At 46.6% G+C, this 13079-nt stretch overlaps 1 protein-coding gene across 1 annotated transcript in view; it reads right to left on the reverse strand.

The window, feature by feature from the left end:
- The window catches only part of LOC135818454 (dimethylglycine dehydrogenase, mitochondrial-like), a 71524-nt gene extending 60776 nt beyond the window's left edge, over window positions 1-10748 (reverse strand). Inside the window, exons 1-2 of the mRNA XM_065331840.1 lie at window positions 9673-10748; window positions 4904-5129 (exon numbers count right to left, since the gene is read on the reverse strand). Of these exons, the coding sequence (XP_065187912.1) occupies window positions 4904-5129; window positions 9673-9722 (276 nt within the window). The 5' untranslated portion in view covers window positions 9723-10748. The remainder of the gene's footprint in view (window positions 1-4903; window positions 5130-9672) is intronic.
- Window positions 10749-13079: the final 2331 nt, after the last annotated feature.

Here is a 13079-nt window from a genome sequence, read left to right on the forward strand (position 1 = left end):
CAAGAGATCCATCATGCTCGACACAGGCTTATCCAAAGCCGCCGATAATTGGTTTGTTAAAGACGAAACGGGTAGGTTGAATGATGAATAGCCGGAACCTGTGAAGTAGTTGCCACTTATGTGTGTGGCAGTGAACAACACGTACAAACTATCCAAGGTGAAATTTCCGACAGTATCGATGTCGAATGCCTTCAATGCCATGTTTCTAGGGACAGGTGCGTCCACTTGAATTACTTGGAACATTGCAAAAGACATGTTGTCGTGAAACAGATTGACGAATCGTTCTCTAATGGAAACTTGCTGTTGTTGTGAAATGTTGAGGTAGAAGTGACCGTCTCGGAGCATGTCGATGCTGTTCACGTTGATTCTCTTGTCCTTCAAGTCAACGAGATTTCCCCCTCTGTATCTGTTTCTGCTCACCCTGTTGACGGATTCAAATCTGCTAGGATGAGAGTATACGTAGAGGTAGGCGTTTCTCCGAATGAGAGGTAGTAGATGAAACGGATCGGATAGGTTCTGATTTGATTGCGGACCCACGGGACCTCTGGCTCCTGGAGGACCTATGGGGCCGACGATTCCTTGGGAGCCCACGGGACCTCTTTTTCCAGGAGGACCGGTTGCACCGATGGTTCCTTGGGGACCGACGGGGCCTATGGTTCCTTGATCACCTTGCACACCACGTTCACCTTGTGGGCCGTCTTGTCCATCTTCTCCTCTAGGTCCAATCTCGCCTTCAGGACCGACTAATCCACGTTCTCCACGTGGTCCAACTTTACCTCTGGGACCACCTGGACCAGGTATTCCTTGATCACCTTTTTGACCACGTTCACCACCTTGCCCATCAGCTCCTCTAGGTCCAGTCTCGCCTTCAGAACCGATCAATCCACGTTCTCCACGTGGACCATCTTCACCTCTTGATCCATGAAGCTGACCGAAAGCCATCCATTTCGAGCTGAATTTCTTGTACACGATCAGCGTGGTTGCATCGAGGTAGAAGTCACCATTTCTCCCTATAGAGTTCAGTGGCGTACCACCTCCGCTAAGCCATCCCAATCCCCGATCACCACGAGGACCTTTCATCTTGCGCACACCGTCGATGTCGTGTTGCAATCTCGATGAGGATTGACGGATTTCATTCTTGACCCAACCGGCAGGGACAGCACATGTCAAAGAGCTATCATCGTACGCCAAATTACAGATGGAATGCTCGTTCATGTCGAGGTTAGCATCCATGGACACGGATCCGTCTGTTTTAACGTGCAGCTCATCAGCTGCTATGGCTTGATCTGTGTAGCGCGTAGATCTGTTTTCCACATCTTCCACTTTGCTCTCATCGGCTTTCTCCTCTTTTAGTTTCTCCACATCATGAACCAAGGTGTTTTCGGTGTCATCGTTCCCCACAACCGATTGCATCTCGATAATGTCATTCCGCATGCTTTGCATGTGTTTGAGGGAGGCCTCATCACCATCACTCCTATGGAAATGCGTAGCCCAGTACGCCATCTTCACACACACACACTGTACTAATTATGAAAGGAAATATTTTCTTTCTCAAATAAATCTTTATGATGCTCATAAGAACAGGTAAACAACAGGTAATGCACAACAAACAAGAGCCACAGTCATCGTGTTGATGAGTCGACCGTTCATCCTCCTCCTCGATTGTTCATGAATGTGTTTCATGAGGAAATCTCGTGCTAACAACACCTTCGCACGATCGCCTTTCCGTGCCAGCATGTCCAACAGAGTGACTGAATATGCCAAGGTCATCTCCAGGGCAACGACGTCGTTTGACGCATGACTCCATAAACCTTCCATGATGCCGCATATGCAACTTTCAAGTCGTTCAGCTTGTTCACGATCACCATCGCCAACAGTAAAGCTCGCAGCATACCTGAGAATGTCAGGTCTCTTCATAGCGACATGTTTAGCAGATGTCCACGCGTGAAATAATGTCGAATCACGAACGAACAAATGGTCAATGGCAAAGGCATGACGAGTCTCCGAGCATTCACCTTCATCCTTTGCGTATGTTGCAAGAACATGGTCAGCAACTCGTACTAGCAGATGACACACCTGACATTCGTGAGTCTTGTGATCAGCCGATCCGTTAAGACTCTTTGCAACGTGAAACCATCTCTCGTAAAGGGAATTCATTTCCTAGAATGCGAAGACACGAGGCAACTGATCAGTACTGTATCGGGTGAAGGAATGACTCAACTGCATGCCAAGCATGCATATTTATACAAGTCAGAATGGGGTGGGTTGAAAATGCAAAGTTGTCAACCAATTACCATCAAGCCCGCCAAAAACAGATGATGGAACCTTGACATGATTGATCTTGTCATGAATGACGCATTCCTTGATGGTGTTCACATGAGATCACCCTGGTTCATCTTTCCCAATTCCATTCTTTTCACATCCTGCAACCCATTCTCCACTAGTAGCAGTGGGAATACTAGAGTCCGAAGAGGCAAGGCAGCACTCTTCCGTGGACGTACTACTCGACACAACACCACCCATACTTGTTCTTTAGAAAGTTTTTTTTTTAAATGAGTATCATGAGATATTGTCGTAGAAAGTAGTATAGGATAGAATAAGAATGAATGATCAGCTGTGTGATAAAGAAGGCAGTTCATTAAAGACTTATTGGAAGGTCTCTACCAGCTGATCGTCTTGTTGGACGACGACACTGCATAATGATGTGAAGCTCTCAGTCAGCTGTTTCAGCTCCGTGATAGAAAGTGTCATGTGTGCGTCCAGAGCACGATGAAAACATCTGGGTTCCACATTGATGCAGATGATTGGAGCAACAGCAAGACGTACCTTCATCACTTGCTCGTCAGTGTCGAGGGAGACTGCCCCGGGGTAGATGAATACATCTTGTTCCACATCCAGTTCAAACGAGCTGGTCGGGACTAGCTTGTTTTCACCGTTGATGTACACCCGACATTAACCGTCGGACGAACGTGATGCATAGAAGTTGGTCTTGATTTTCTCCACACGTCCACTTCGGAGAGTGTCACGGAGTGATGGACAAGTCTTGATCAAGTTCGTAATGATGAACTCAGTGGACTCGTTCAGTTCGATGTAAACTTGTCCTTGAGCATCTTTGCGAGCTGTTGCCGTACTACCACAGGCTGGCAGAGCTCCCGAAGGGAAGTACATCTTATATCCAGGCTTGTAGAAGGATTTACCCGATAACTTGTAGGACAGCTGCATGTCCTCCTGAAACCCATCCACCACAATCTCTTTGTGGAGCTTGGTAGGAGCAGGTGATGCATAGCGACGCTTAGCCGGTACTGGCTTCGAAGAGAGCACAACTCGAGGAGGGTCAGCAGGAAGAGCGGAATTCTTCCTCATCCTTCGCTCGTATAGGGAAGCCATCTTCTAGGAAGTGAATTCAGGACAACTCGTCAGCACTGTACTCGATGAATGAATGACTCAACTGCAGGACAATCATTCGTATTTATACGAGTCAGAGAGGGAGGTGGATTGAAATGATAAGATATGTGTCAACCAATCAAGCCCGCCAAAAACATTTGACCAATCAGCATCAAGCCCGCCAAAAACATTTCACCAATCAGCATTAAGCCCGCCAAAACATTTGACCAATCAGCATCGTGTCCGCCAAAATCATAACTCATCATACAGATTCCTTACATGATACCGCCGCCTTAGCGAATTGATACAGTATGGAAAGAAGATCGCAGTCAAACGTGTGCATGTTCTGGATCACGTGATCAAGTGAATAGGTTTCCCAGCAAAAAGCATCAATCAATGATGTCATAAGAGATATATCAGATGGAGATAAAAGCAGCAAATTCGAACGCAACGTAGACAATTGCAATGAAGACACCATCCTAGTCGACTCCATGAGATGCAGTACGTATAGGAGTGGGAAATGCTGAGGAAGAGGTTTCATGATTCGACTGAACCTCAACCAGGATACATTGCTATGAGGTAAGTAGGAATGCAGTTTACGTAATGCATCCACATTCGTATCGTATACTATACAGGATGCTATAGCATAATTTATACTCGTGTACAAACAGGACTTCTTCATCGCACGTATCTGCTCTCGAAGAGGGTGTACACGAAGCTGATCAGATAAGAGTTCAGTTTTCGAAAGAAAATGCAAAAGATGACGATCCACACCACATAACCGCTCATGCGCAGCGTAAGGCTTCTTCATGACTACATCTCTGATGTACATCAACTTCAGGTAAGTAAACCACATCCATGACAAGTCCACAAGAAGAACATACGTATCTTCCTTCGTGAACAACATGATCAAGATGATGACACTGCTTTTCCTTCCCTTCTTCTTCTTCTTGCTCTCCTTCTTGTTCTTCTTCTTCTTCTTCTTCACGAAGTCTCCTTTCATGTACATAGGCACGTAAGATCTCAAATTCAAAATCCATCTTCACCCCACATCATCATCTCCATAATGAAACATTATCCAACAATGTATCTACTTCTTATACCCACTCCTATCCGGGGGTAATAGCAAATACTCCTGAAAAAATAAATAAAAAATGAACAGAATAATGATTAAGACGATAAGTGTGCCTTATTTAACCCTAAAGGTCAAAGGTCAAACCCTGGGGGGAGTCCCGGGGCCACACCAGGCCAAGCACGACCGACACAGTGTGCCTTATTTGGCCCAAAGGTCAAAGGTGAAAAATTACCCAGAACCGGCTTTATACATACTACTCTGGCATAAGTGTACCCACCAACCGAACTAGCTGGCACACACACATTATATCCCCGTAGACACCTTTTGTCCTTTGATCACCTGCACGCATAGCGGACGTTAAAGCATTTTTGTCCCCCAGAAAACTTCCTAACAACCAAACCACAGTGCTGACTTTCAGCAATACATTCACTACCTTTCCCTTACGGCATGCCCAGTTGACCCTGCCGTCAATTCAGACTTCTCCAGCAGGACAACCGCGGGATAGTCATCGAAGTCATCGAATGGCGGATCCAGCTTTGCCAGGTGATAGGCTATACTAGTGCCGACGACTCCACCGCCTATCACCACAACGTTTGCTCGATCCACGGTGAGCTCCGCACTACTACTTGTAGCAGTGCGAGAGGGCTGCATCCGAGCGAGGGGACTGGGCCTGAAGAGCAACAAGACACACAATAAACAGCAGGTGTCTTAACCGAAATTCGGGTACAGTCGTCCCTCTTTAATCCAGCACCTTACTTTGAAGCATAAACCAGAACCCTCTATTAACCAGCACAATTTTCAGCAGCTAGAATGTCCTCTTCATGCACGTTGCAGCAGTAAATCAGATTTTTTAATCCAGCACCCTCCCTAATCCAGCAGAATTTCCGGAGCACACATGCTGCTGGGTTATAAAGGGACCACGATATCACAAGTCTAAATTGCTGCTCGTGTATGTGGCTAGGCGGCAATGAGCATACAAATAAGTGGATGAGATATTCTCGGTCTGGTAGCCACCCAGCTTTTATTCAGGCAGCGTGACCAACTACAGGTCAAGATATCAACACAAAATGCCGCAGATACGCAACAGATCTGCCGCTGATCAATGTTAATCGCTGACGACTGCCGTAGAATTCTCAGAAAGGCTGTTGTCCTTGGCTGACAGCTATGTGTTTGGACATTGATTCTTCTGCTACAAAAGTACTACTGCACTTGTTTGTCACACTCAAGAAAAGAACAAGTTTTAGGCTCCTCACAGTCAACATTATCAAAGCTTTTCACGCGAACATGTACTTTCACAGCCCTCTGATCAGGTGTGATATATAGGCAAAAAAACCTGATCAAGTACAATGATTCAAATACAGCAGAGATGTATGCGATAGAAACAGCACAACGAAGACTTCAACAAGCCAGTTAAAATTCACAGATATTAAATAGAACGGGGCAAGCAGCCGCTGAGTACAACCCTGTACAGATTTTCCATCGTTCACCGCACCACAAATGCGCTCTCCAGCCGACCTCGACACGTTGCCACAGCACGCCACCACCAGCAGCAAAGCGACACATCCCGGTTGGGACTGAATTCCTTCATGAGTGTGGAGGTCAGCTGGAGAGCGCAGTTGTGGTGTGGTGGACGATGGAAAATCGGTATACCAGGTATAATCAGAGTAATGAAAACTCGGATTGGATTGGAAGGTTGTTGGTTTGCGCTTCGTAGATGTGTTGGAACTAGGACGGTGCCATGTCTTCGAATGTCTCAATATCCTTGTCAGTTGTGCGCCTTGTTGTCACACTGTCTGACTGTATTATTATTTCGTTACCTTGGTTACCTTGGTTACCTTGGTGGACTGTTAGTCATAACTAGTAACTTCTAGGTTCTTTTCTCTTTACCGAAATCAGAGTAATCATAGCGTATGGTAAATAGATTTCTTTTCAAAGAAATTTGTTTCGTTTGCACAACGAAATAGTGGCAGCGACTTCGGTGACAATAGGCCTTATTTGACACTATTATTTTGTGCTGATGATTTATAAACACTGTGCTAGTAGCTAGCTGGACACTCGATGTATGCTCCCCTGGAGACATATTGTAGTACTAGCCCTCTTCACAGTGTAGAGGCGACGGTTTCAAATAGGACACAGGTTGCAAACCGGAACGGACTCAATATTCACTTTCTCTCTTGGTATTTTGATTAGAAAACATATGTCACAGTGAGACTGCGATGTGTTACTGTAAAAGCAGAAATTTTCGGTGGTGTTTTATTTTCGGTAACTTCGGTGCCGACAATTTTTACCGAAAATAAAACGCACCGAAATTTTCGGTACAACCGATACTGTGTACTAGTACACCTACCTGGAGAACGGGTTTTACCGAAAATTTCCCGCTACCGAACCGCCGATTTTGGCGAATACCGAAAATATTACACCACCGAAAATTTCTGCTTTTACAGTATACTCCGAGCCAAAATTTCATGGCTCTGCGATGACCAGAAGCGCCATACCAAGCAGGTGAGTTTTTGACGTGTTGCTTCACACTGCGACTTGAGTTTTACGACTTTCGAAAAATCAACTTCTTGTCGCAGGTAAACAGCGGCTCGCCCCTCGCCAATAAAGCACCGCATACCAATCAAAACTAATGGAAGCACACACACGGCTTATTGTTACTCTGTACTGGCCGTCGTGGAGCGATAGCAATTACCTAATTTCAGACCCAGGGTGAATTTGACGTGCACTCTAAAACGTGTCCGGTTTGGAGCCATCTCTGATTTGAACTTTTTTGAAGCGAAAAATTGGGCAACTTGGAGGCAATGGGTCAACACAAAGGAGTGGCTCAGTTCGATTGACTCTGGCCCCAGAGCAAACTTCAACATGCCAGTTTCCTTCCACAAACATAATTATTTCGAGTGAAAAATCCACGCTGATGATCGGTTTGGGTCTATACAAATTTGGCTGTCAAAGCGTTCCGGTATCGAACCGTCTACTCTACCAGTGGCAGTTCACCACTGCCTGCTGGCGACCCTACTCCATACATAATAATAGTATACCGTAGTTCCAAGCGTATAAAGCCATGGCGGTGTATCCGAATATAAGGCCACCCTCACTTATAAAGCCATGGCGTTATATCCGAATATAAGGCCACCCTCACTTATAAAGCCATGGCGTTATATCCGAATATAAGGCCACCCTCACTTATAAAGCCATGGCGTTATAAGTGAACAAAATTCAATGTGGAGGAAGTTGCATCTGGCGTTTTAAAGGTGAGTTCAATTCTTTCAGTGAACGTACAGTAGCGGTGATTCTCTCTATATGTACCCATCCCCACTGTCACATGCCATACCGCCACCGCACCTTCACACAAGTTTGTACGCCACCTTGTACACAGTAGGTTCACAATTTGAAATTTGAAAGTACATGGATGCTCGACACGAACGTGCAACGGCACCGTACGAGTACTCGAAGTTCACACTCTGCCGATTTTTTTGCATGTACGCGTCTCTCACTTTTAGCGCCATGGCGTTAAAGCCGAGGCTATTTTCTCCAAAAATTTGGTCCAAAATAGCGATGTTTCAGTTTCACCCACGGCTGTCAAGAAGCGGCAACTTAGAAAGATGGCGTCGGTTCGAGATGGCATGGTAACCGCGCACGTGCCGTGGTCCGTGACTTGCTCATGTATGCACGCAAATGCAAGTCACAAACTCACAAAGAAGAGTCGTCTTTGCATTTGGAGAAAATATCTTCGACTCTCTTTGGAGGTTGGCGAGGTTTGCCTAATCTTTACTTGATTGCGATGCCGGTATGTTCTCTCAATAATTAGAACAAAGAGAGCTGATGATCGCTTCATTGCTGAGCAGAAGTAACAATCAACTCTCCTCATGTCCTCAGCGCCAAAGGCAGACGACTGCAATTCCACAACGCTCGTTTCACGATGATGGAAACAATAATCGTGTACTAGTACACACTTGGACCATTTGGTCATCCCTGTTCTAGCCGCTAGTCCGTCCAGCAAGTAGATATTGACTATTACGATAAGGACAACTGCGTGAACGAGGGCTCGCCCAGCAAATTCAATTCAAGACGTGACTCCAGTCAAGAATTAGGGTCTTTACTCGAGAAATTCACAAATACAAGTCAAGGCACCCCACAAAACTGATAGATGGCACGAACGACGAACGAAGACAAATAGGCTAGACAAAGTGTCCCAAGTGATTAAAAACAGCAGATCTACCAAATAAGAGAGCTACATGTGCCTAAACAACGATTCCCATACAGTAGAGAGTAGTATCAGGCAGAATGAAAGCCTTGGAAGTGCACAAATACAGCCACGACCGCCACAAAAAAATTCTCATTGCTCTACCTCCTTGAAGGGTGAAAGTTACCAGTTATCCTATAGCGATGTCAGTTTATGCCTGTTGGAACCCCCCACAGCCCGCACGAAATACCTTTCAAATAATTCCAGGATGCAATTGCAGCTCCAGACAGGAGGAAGAAGAACACCGTGAAAAATAACGGCAACGATGCCCAAATTCTCGGGAAACAGCTGAAGTCTTCCTGAAGATGTTAACATTGAATAGCCATCGATTACCAGCGTGGTTTGGTGACTTTAGAACTGTTTTGAGACTTAGAACGAAGCGATATCTCAAATTTGATGGAATTGTTACCTGTCAAATGCGTGGGCGAGCAGGCCAGCTGACTGGTTATGCATGAACATGCATGAGCATGCATTGATTTTTCATGGCTCACGTGCAGAAAACTAAGTTGCCTCGATCCAAGTGCAGCTAACAGCCGTGCACCTACAACGCCATGGCTTTATATGCGCGGAAATACTGTATGCCGGAGTCCAATATGTGCAATTCACCGAGCTGAGTGGCCCGGGTATGATTACGATTGCGTGGAATATCGAGAGCATAGGATTGGACATACAATGATACACTAATATTGTACATTGTACGGACCTCTCCACACGTTCTTTTTTAATCTTTATTGCATTTAGCTGTTGTTGAAGCACATCGCCTTTGGACATTGTCTATTACATGTACTGATAGGCACTGTATTACTAATAGTAATAATGACCGGGCACATTAGCTCACACAGACCAGTCAGCCTGAAGTATAGCGTTTTTTCTATTCCACAACAATAATATTATTAATTTTTAAAAATGCTGGATTCCTAGATCAGAAGCAACAACAAAACTGACGTGCAGGACACAAGTCACTTCTAACCTTGCAGCCATCGGGCCCAATAGTCTCTGTGCCCATCGTAGCTGACTCATGTTGACTGCAGCTTCAGTCAGAGCGCGCTAGGAGGAGACGACGACGCAAACTCTGAAGCTTTGCTCGTTTCACCAACGGACAGCGGCTGCACCCAGTAAGAGCGGTGGGTCAATGGGCACGTAAAATCGTTACGTATCTCATCAGTAGAGGATAATAATGATGATGATGGAGGAATGATCATTCTTATACACCAGAAATGGCGCAAATGCGCGCTTTCCACATATATCAATGGCATATGCAAGCTGCTAAAATGGTAAAGTGTGAGAACAGCGATAAATAATCATAGTACTCGCTCATTGGTGGAGAAACACACCACACAAGCGACGAAAACCTGACGCGGAATACTGATGCCAATGGAAAGTACATGTATGTTGTTTATTATTATGATGTTGCAATGTCCATGTATGCAGGCCAGGCGAGACTCACCGCCGAGATCCCCCAACGCGACCCGGGCTCGGTTGCCGTTCAGGATTCACACCGACCTGTCCGCCCGTCAACAGGATCGACACGGCGGGAGGCCCCACTGATGCCGATGTCGATACACACCAGGAAACTTGTAGTCGTGAGTGTGATACTAACAGGTCTAGTAGCAACCACTGACAAACGAGAGGCCAGCTGGGGCATTCACTCCAGTCAGGGATGCTTGGTCGACGCTTCGTATCAGCAGCTCAGCTCAGTTTGATCAAAGATGTTGCAGATGTGTCTTGCTTTCCTCCTTCCTTCTTCACCGACTCGTCTTGTCACCTCTCCTTCTTGCTTCACCGACTCTTCGTGTCCACTCTGCTCTGCCACTAACGGCGCATTAAAACTTCAGAACTAAATAAATATTGCGACAGAGCTTTCGGCCATATTTTCAATTCATTCCCAACTCACAGCGCTCACAGCCTTGCCTACTTCTTCAAAGTGAGCTCCACATGTACGTTGACCTCTTCACACTACACAGAAGAGCGAAACAAGGATTATGGCTTAGCACTTCGACTCCAACAGCAGAACATTCAGTGCGAGGGAGAAACCCACACAAATATTTGCTTTCTGTCGGATCGTCTCTCTTGCATGCAACTAACGAGAAAACCGTGTACTTACCCCCGCATTCACACGCAAACTATCAAACACATCCTGTGCTGCATGCTGATCGGGTAGTGCCATGTATGTGTTGTACAGTGTACTCTCAGGTGACATGCCCCCTTTCGAACCCAGACAATCTTTTCGGGATTGGTGGGGGGGGGGGCTGGAAAGTGATGACGTGACGTCAAAAACGGCCTGGGAGTAGTAAGTTGATATCAGATTTCTATTTTGGATCCACTAAGGTGTGACTTTGCCTCAGTATGTGGGTGCATAGCAACCCACTCATGTCGTATGCAGGTGCGACTTTACTTCGCCACCAGTTGTCACCCCGCCCCCACTAGCCAAATCAGTCAGTTTCACTGGCTACATCACCTTGCTGTGAGTAAGACCGCTTGAAATGTGCTTGGATCCATACAAAAACTGGATCCAGGTGGATCCAGTTTTCAAATTTTTCAAATTGTTGCTATGCCATTGCTATGCTGTGACGTAGCACTTTCAAGCCCTAAACACAAGCGCTGCGCGGACCACGTGAACCGTTCTCTGCAAATAGAAACATCTGCAACAAAAGGATACAAAAGATCTGCACTGACTGCACTCTGCATCTGATCTGCAGTGAAGAGCGCATCGCACTTTTGTTCGTAAGTTTATGAATTTTTTGAGCCGCTTCATCTGTCATAGCCCGAGAGTGAGGGCTTGTAACTTTTAACTACTGCTGATAGCTACTGTGCGTAGAACGTGGACACACTGTGTCTTCCGGACCGTAGTTGGAACAGTTATTATACAATATAATATACGGTGTGTGCCGGCGAGGTCACCTACCCAGTGAGACTGTAAAATGATAGGTTTTGCTGCTGTCAATAGATGAAGCGCACGACTGTGCCTTTGCAGTAGAAAGTGCAATGTACCTGTAGTTATGAATTCGCTTTATAGTAGTAGTACGCTAGGTGTGGATGTGCGTGATTGCACCTGCTTGACCATTGACTGGCTATGCTTTTAATCAAGTACATGTTGCGGTCCAGACGCCGGGTCTAGGCTTGCCCCGTTCTAATACCCTTTCACACTTTGCGTATCTTATGATGACAGCCGCTTCTAGATCACGCAGACCTGTGCGTGTATGTGTGTGCGTGTGCGTGTCCGATCGCCGTTCCGCGCAGCGGACAAAGTGGCAGTTCAGCTGCATGTTTAGCAAGTACTATCGCTACTGCCGCTGCTTGCTGTTTTCTACGATGTGTTATATCATGGCATGCTGCTGCTTTTAGCGAGAGGTTCTTTCGGTGCTCTTCTTCCAAACAGGAACATATTCTCTGCTCTGACGAGATCAGTTGGTTATGTGTGTGTTGGGTTAGGACTGGGTGAAGTTGCGTTATGCCAGCCGTGACTATACTTGTCACAAAACGTTCCGAGGGTTAGAGACGACACAGCCATGGGCGAGACTAACCGGAACACGCTCCCCGAGCGAGTTACCACAAGTGGTGCTGTGACCAGGATGGCTGGCAAGAACGAGGCAACAAAGTTCACCATTCCTAGAAGAGGCGCGAAGATCTCGGCCAGGCGCTTGTAGACGGTGCAAGCGCAGTCTAAGTATATTGAAGATGTTCAATGTATCCTGCCTCACTACTGGTTGTGTTGTTGTGGGTGCGGGAACTGGCCTCCACCAGGGAATAAAGAGGTTTGTTCTCTGTTGTGCTCGATTGGCATGGCGCAGTGATGACTGAGCTGCCTTTTGTGATGAGAATTGCATGCTGCATGATGGGCATACAGTTCGTAAGGAGGGGTATGGATGTGTCGTATCTCTCTAGTCTGTTTGGTCTAGTCCTCAGGCTGGGATGCCAGCCGGAGTGATTAGGGTGAACTATTGGCGGCCTTGTGCGCGAGGAATCATGGCATGATGTTGAGAGGCATGCAAGATGCGGCTTGCACTGGTCGGCTAGGCTAAATGTGTGATGAACGGGAATCCGGATGGCGCACGAGGCTACGCGAGATGTCGCGAGTCAGGCGTGGGATCGGGAAACCTGATGCGACGGTGGTCGCTTGGCATGTTCACACGGCGGTTAGGGTTACAGTGGTTGAGTACGCTGTGCCCACGTGCAATTGGGGTGTGCACTCGTAGGCGCGCGCGTGCCGTGATCGGACGGCAGCGGCGTGGCTGAGTATATCAGGCGAGCTGAGGCGAAGAGGACTGAGTTCTTCGCGGATCAGTCGTCCTGCTAGCACTATTTGTCTACTTTGCTCGTTCTTTTGCTGTGTTGACGATGGCTCAGCAACAGCAACAACAAGGCAGAGGTGTGAAT

The sequence above is a fragment of the Sycon ciliatum genome, chromosome 1 (assembly GCF_964019385.1).
Source record: "Sycon ciliatum chromosome 1, ocSycCili1.1, whole genome shotgun sequence".
NCBI classification, from domain to species: Eukaryota; Metazoa; Porifera; class Calcarea; order Leucosolenida; family Sycettidae; genus Sycon; species Sycon ciliatum.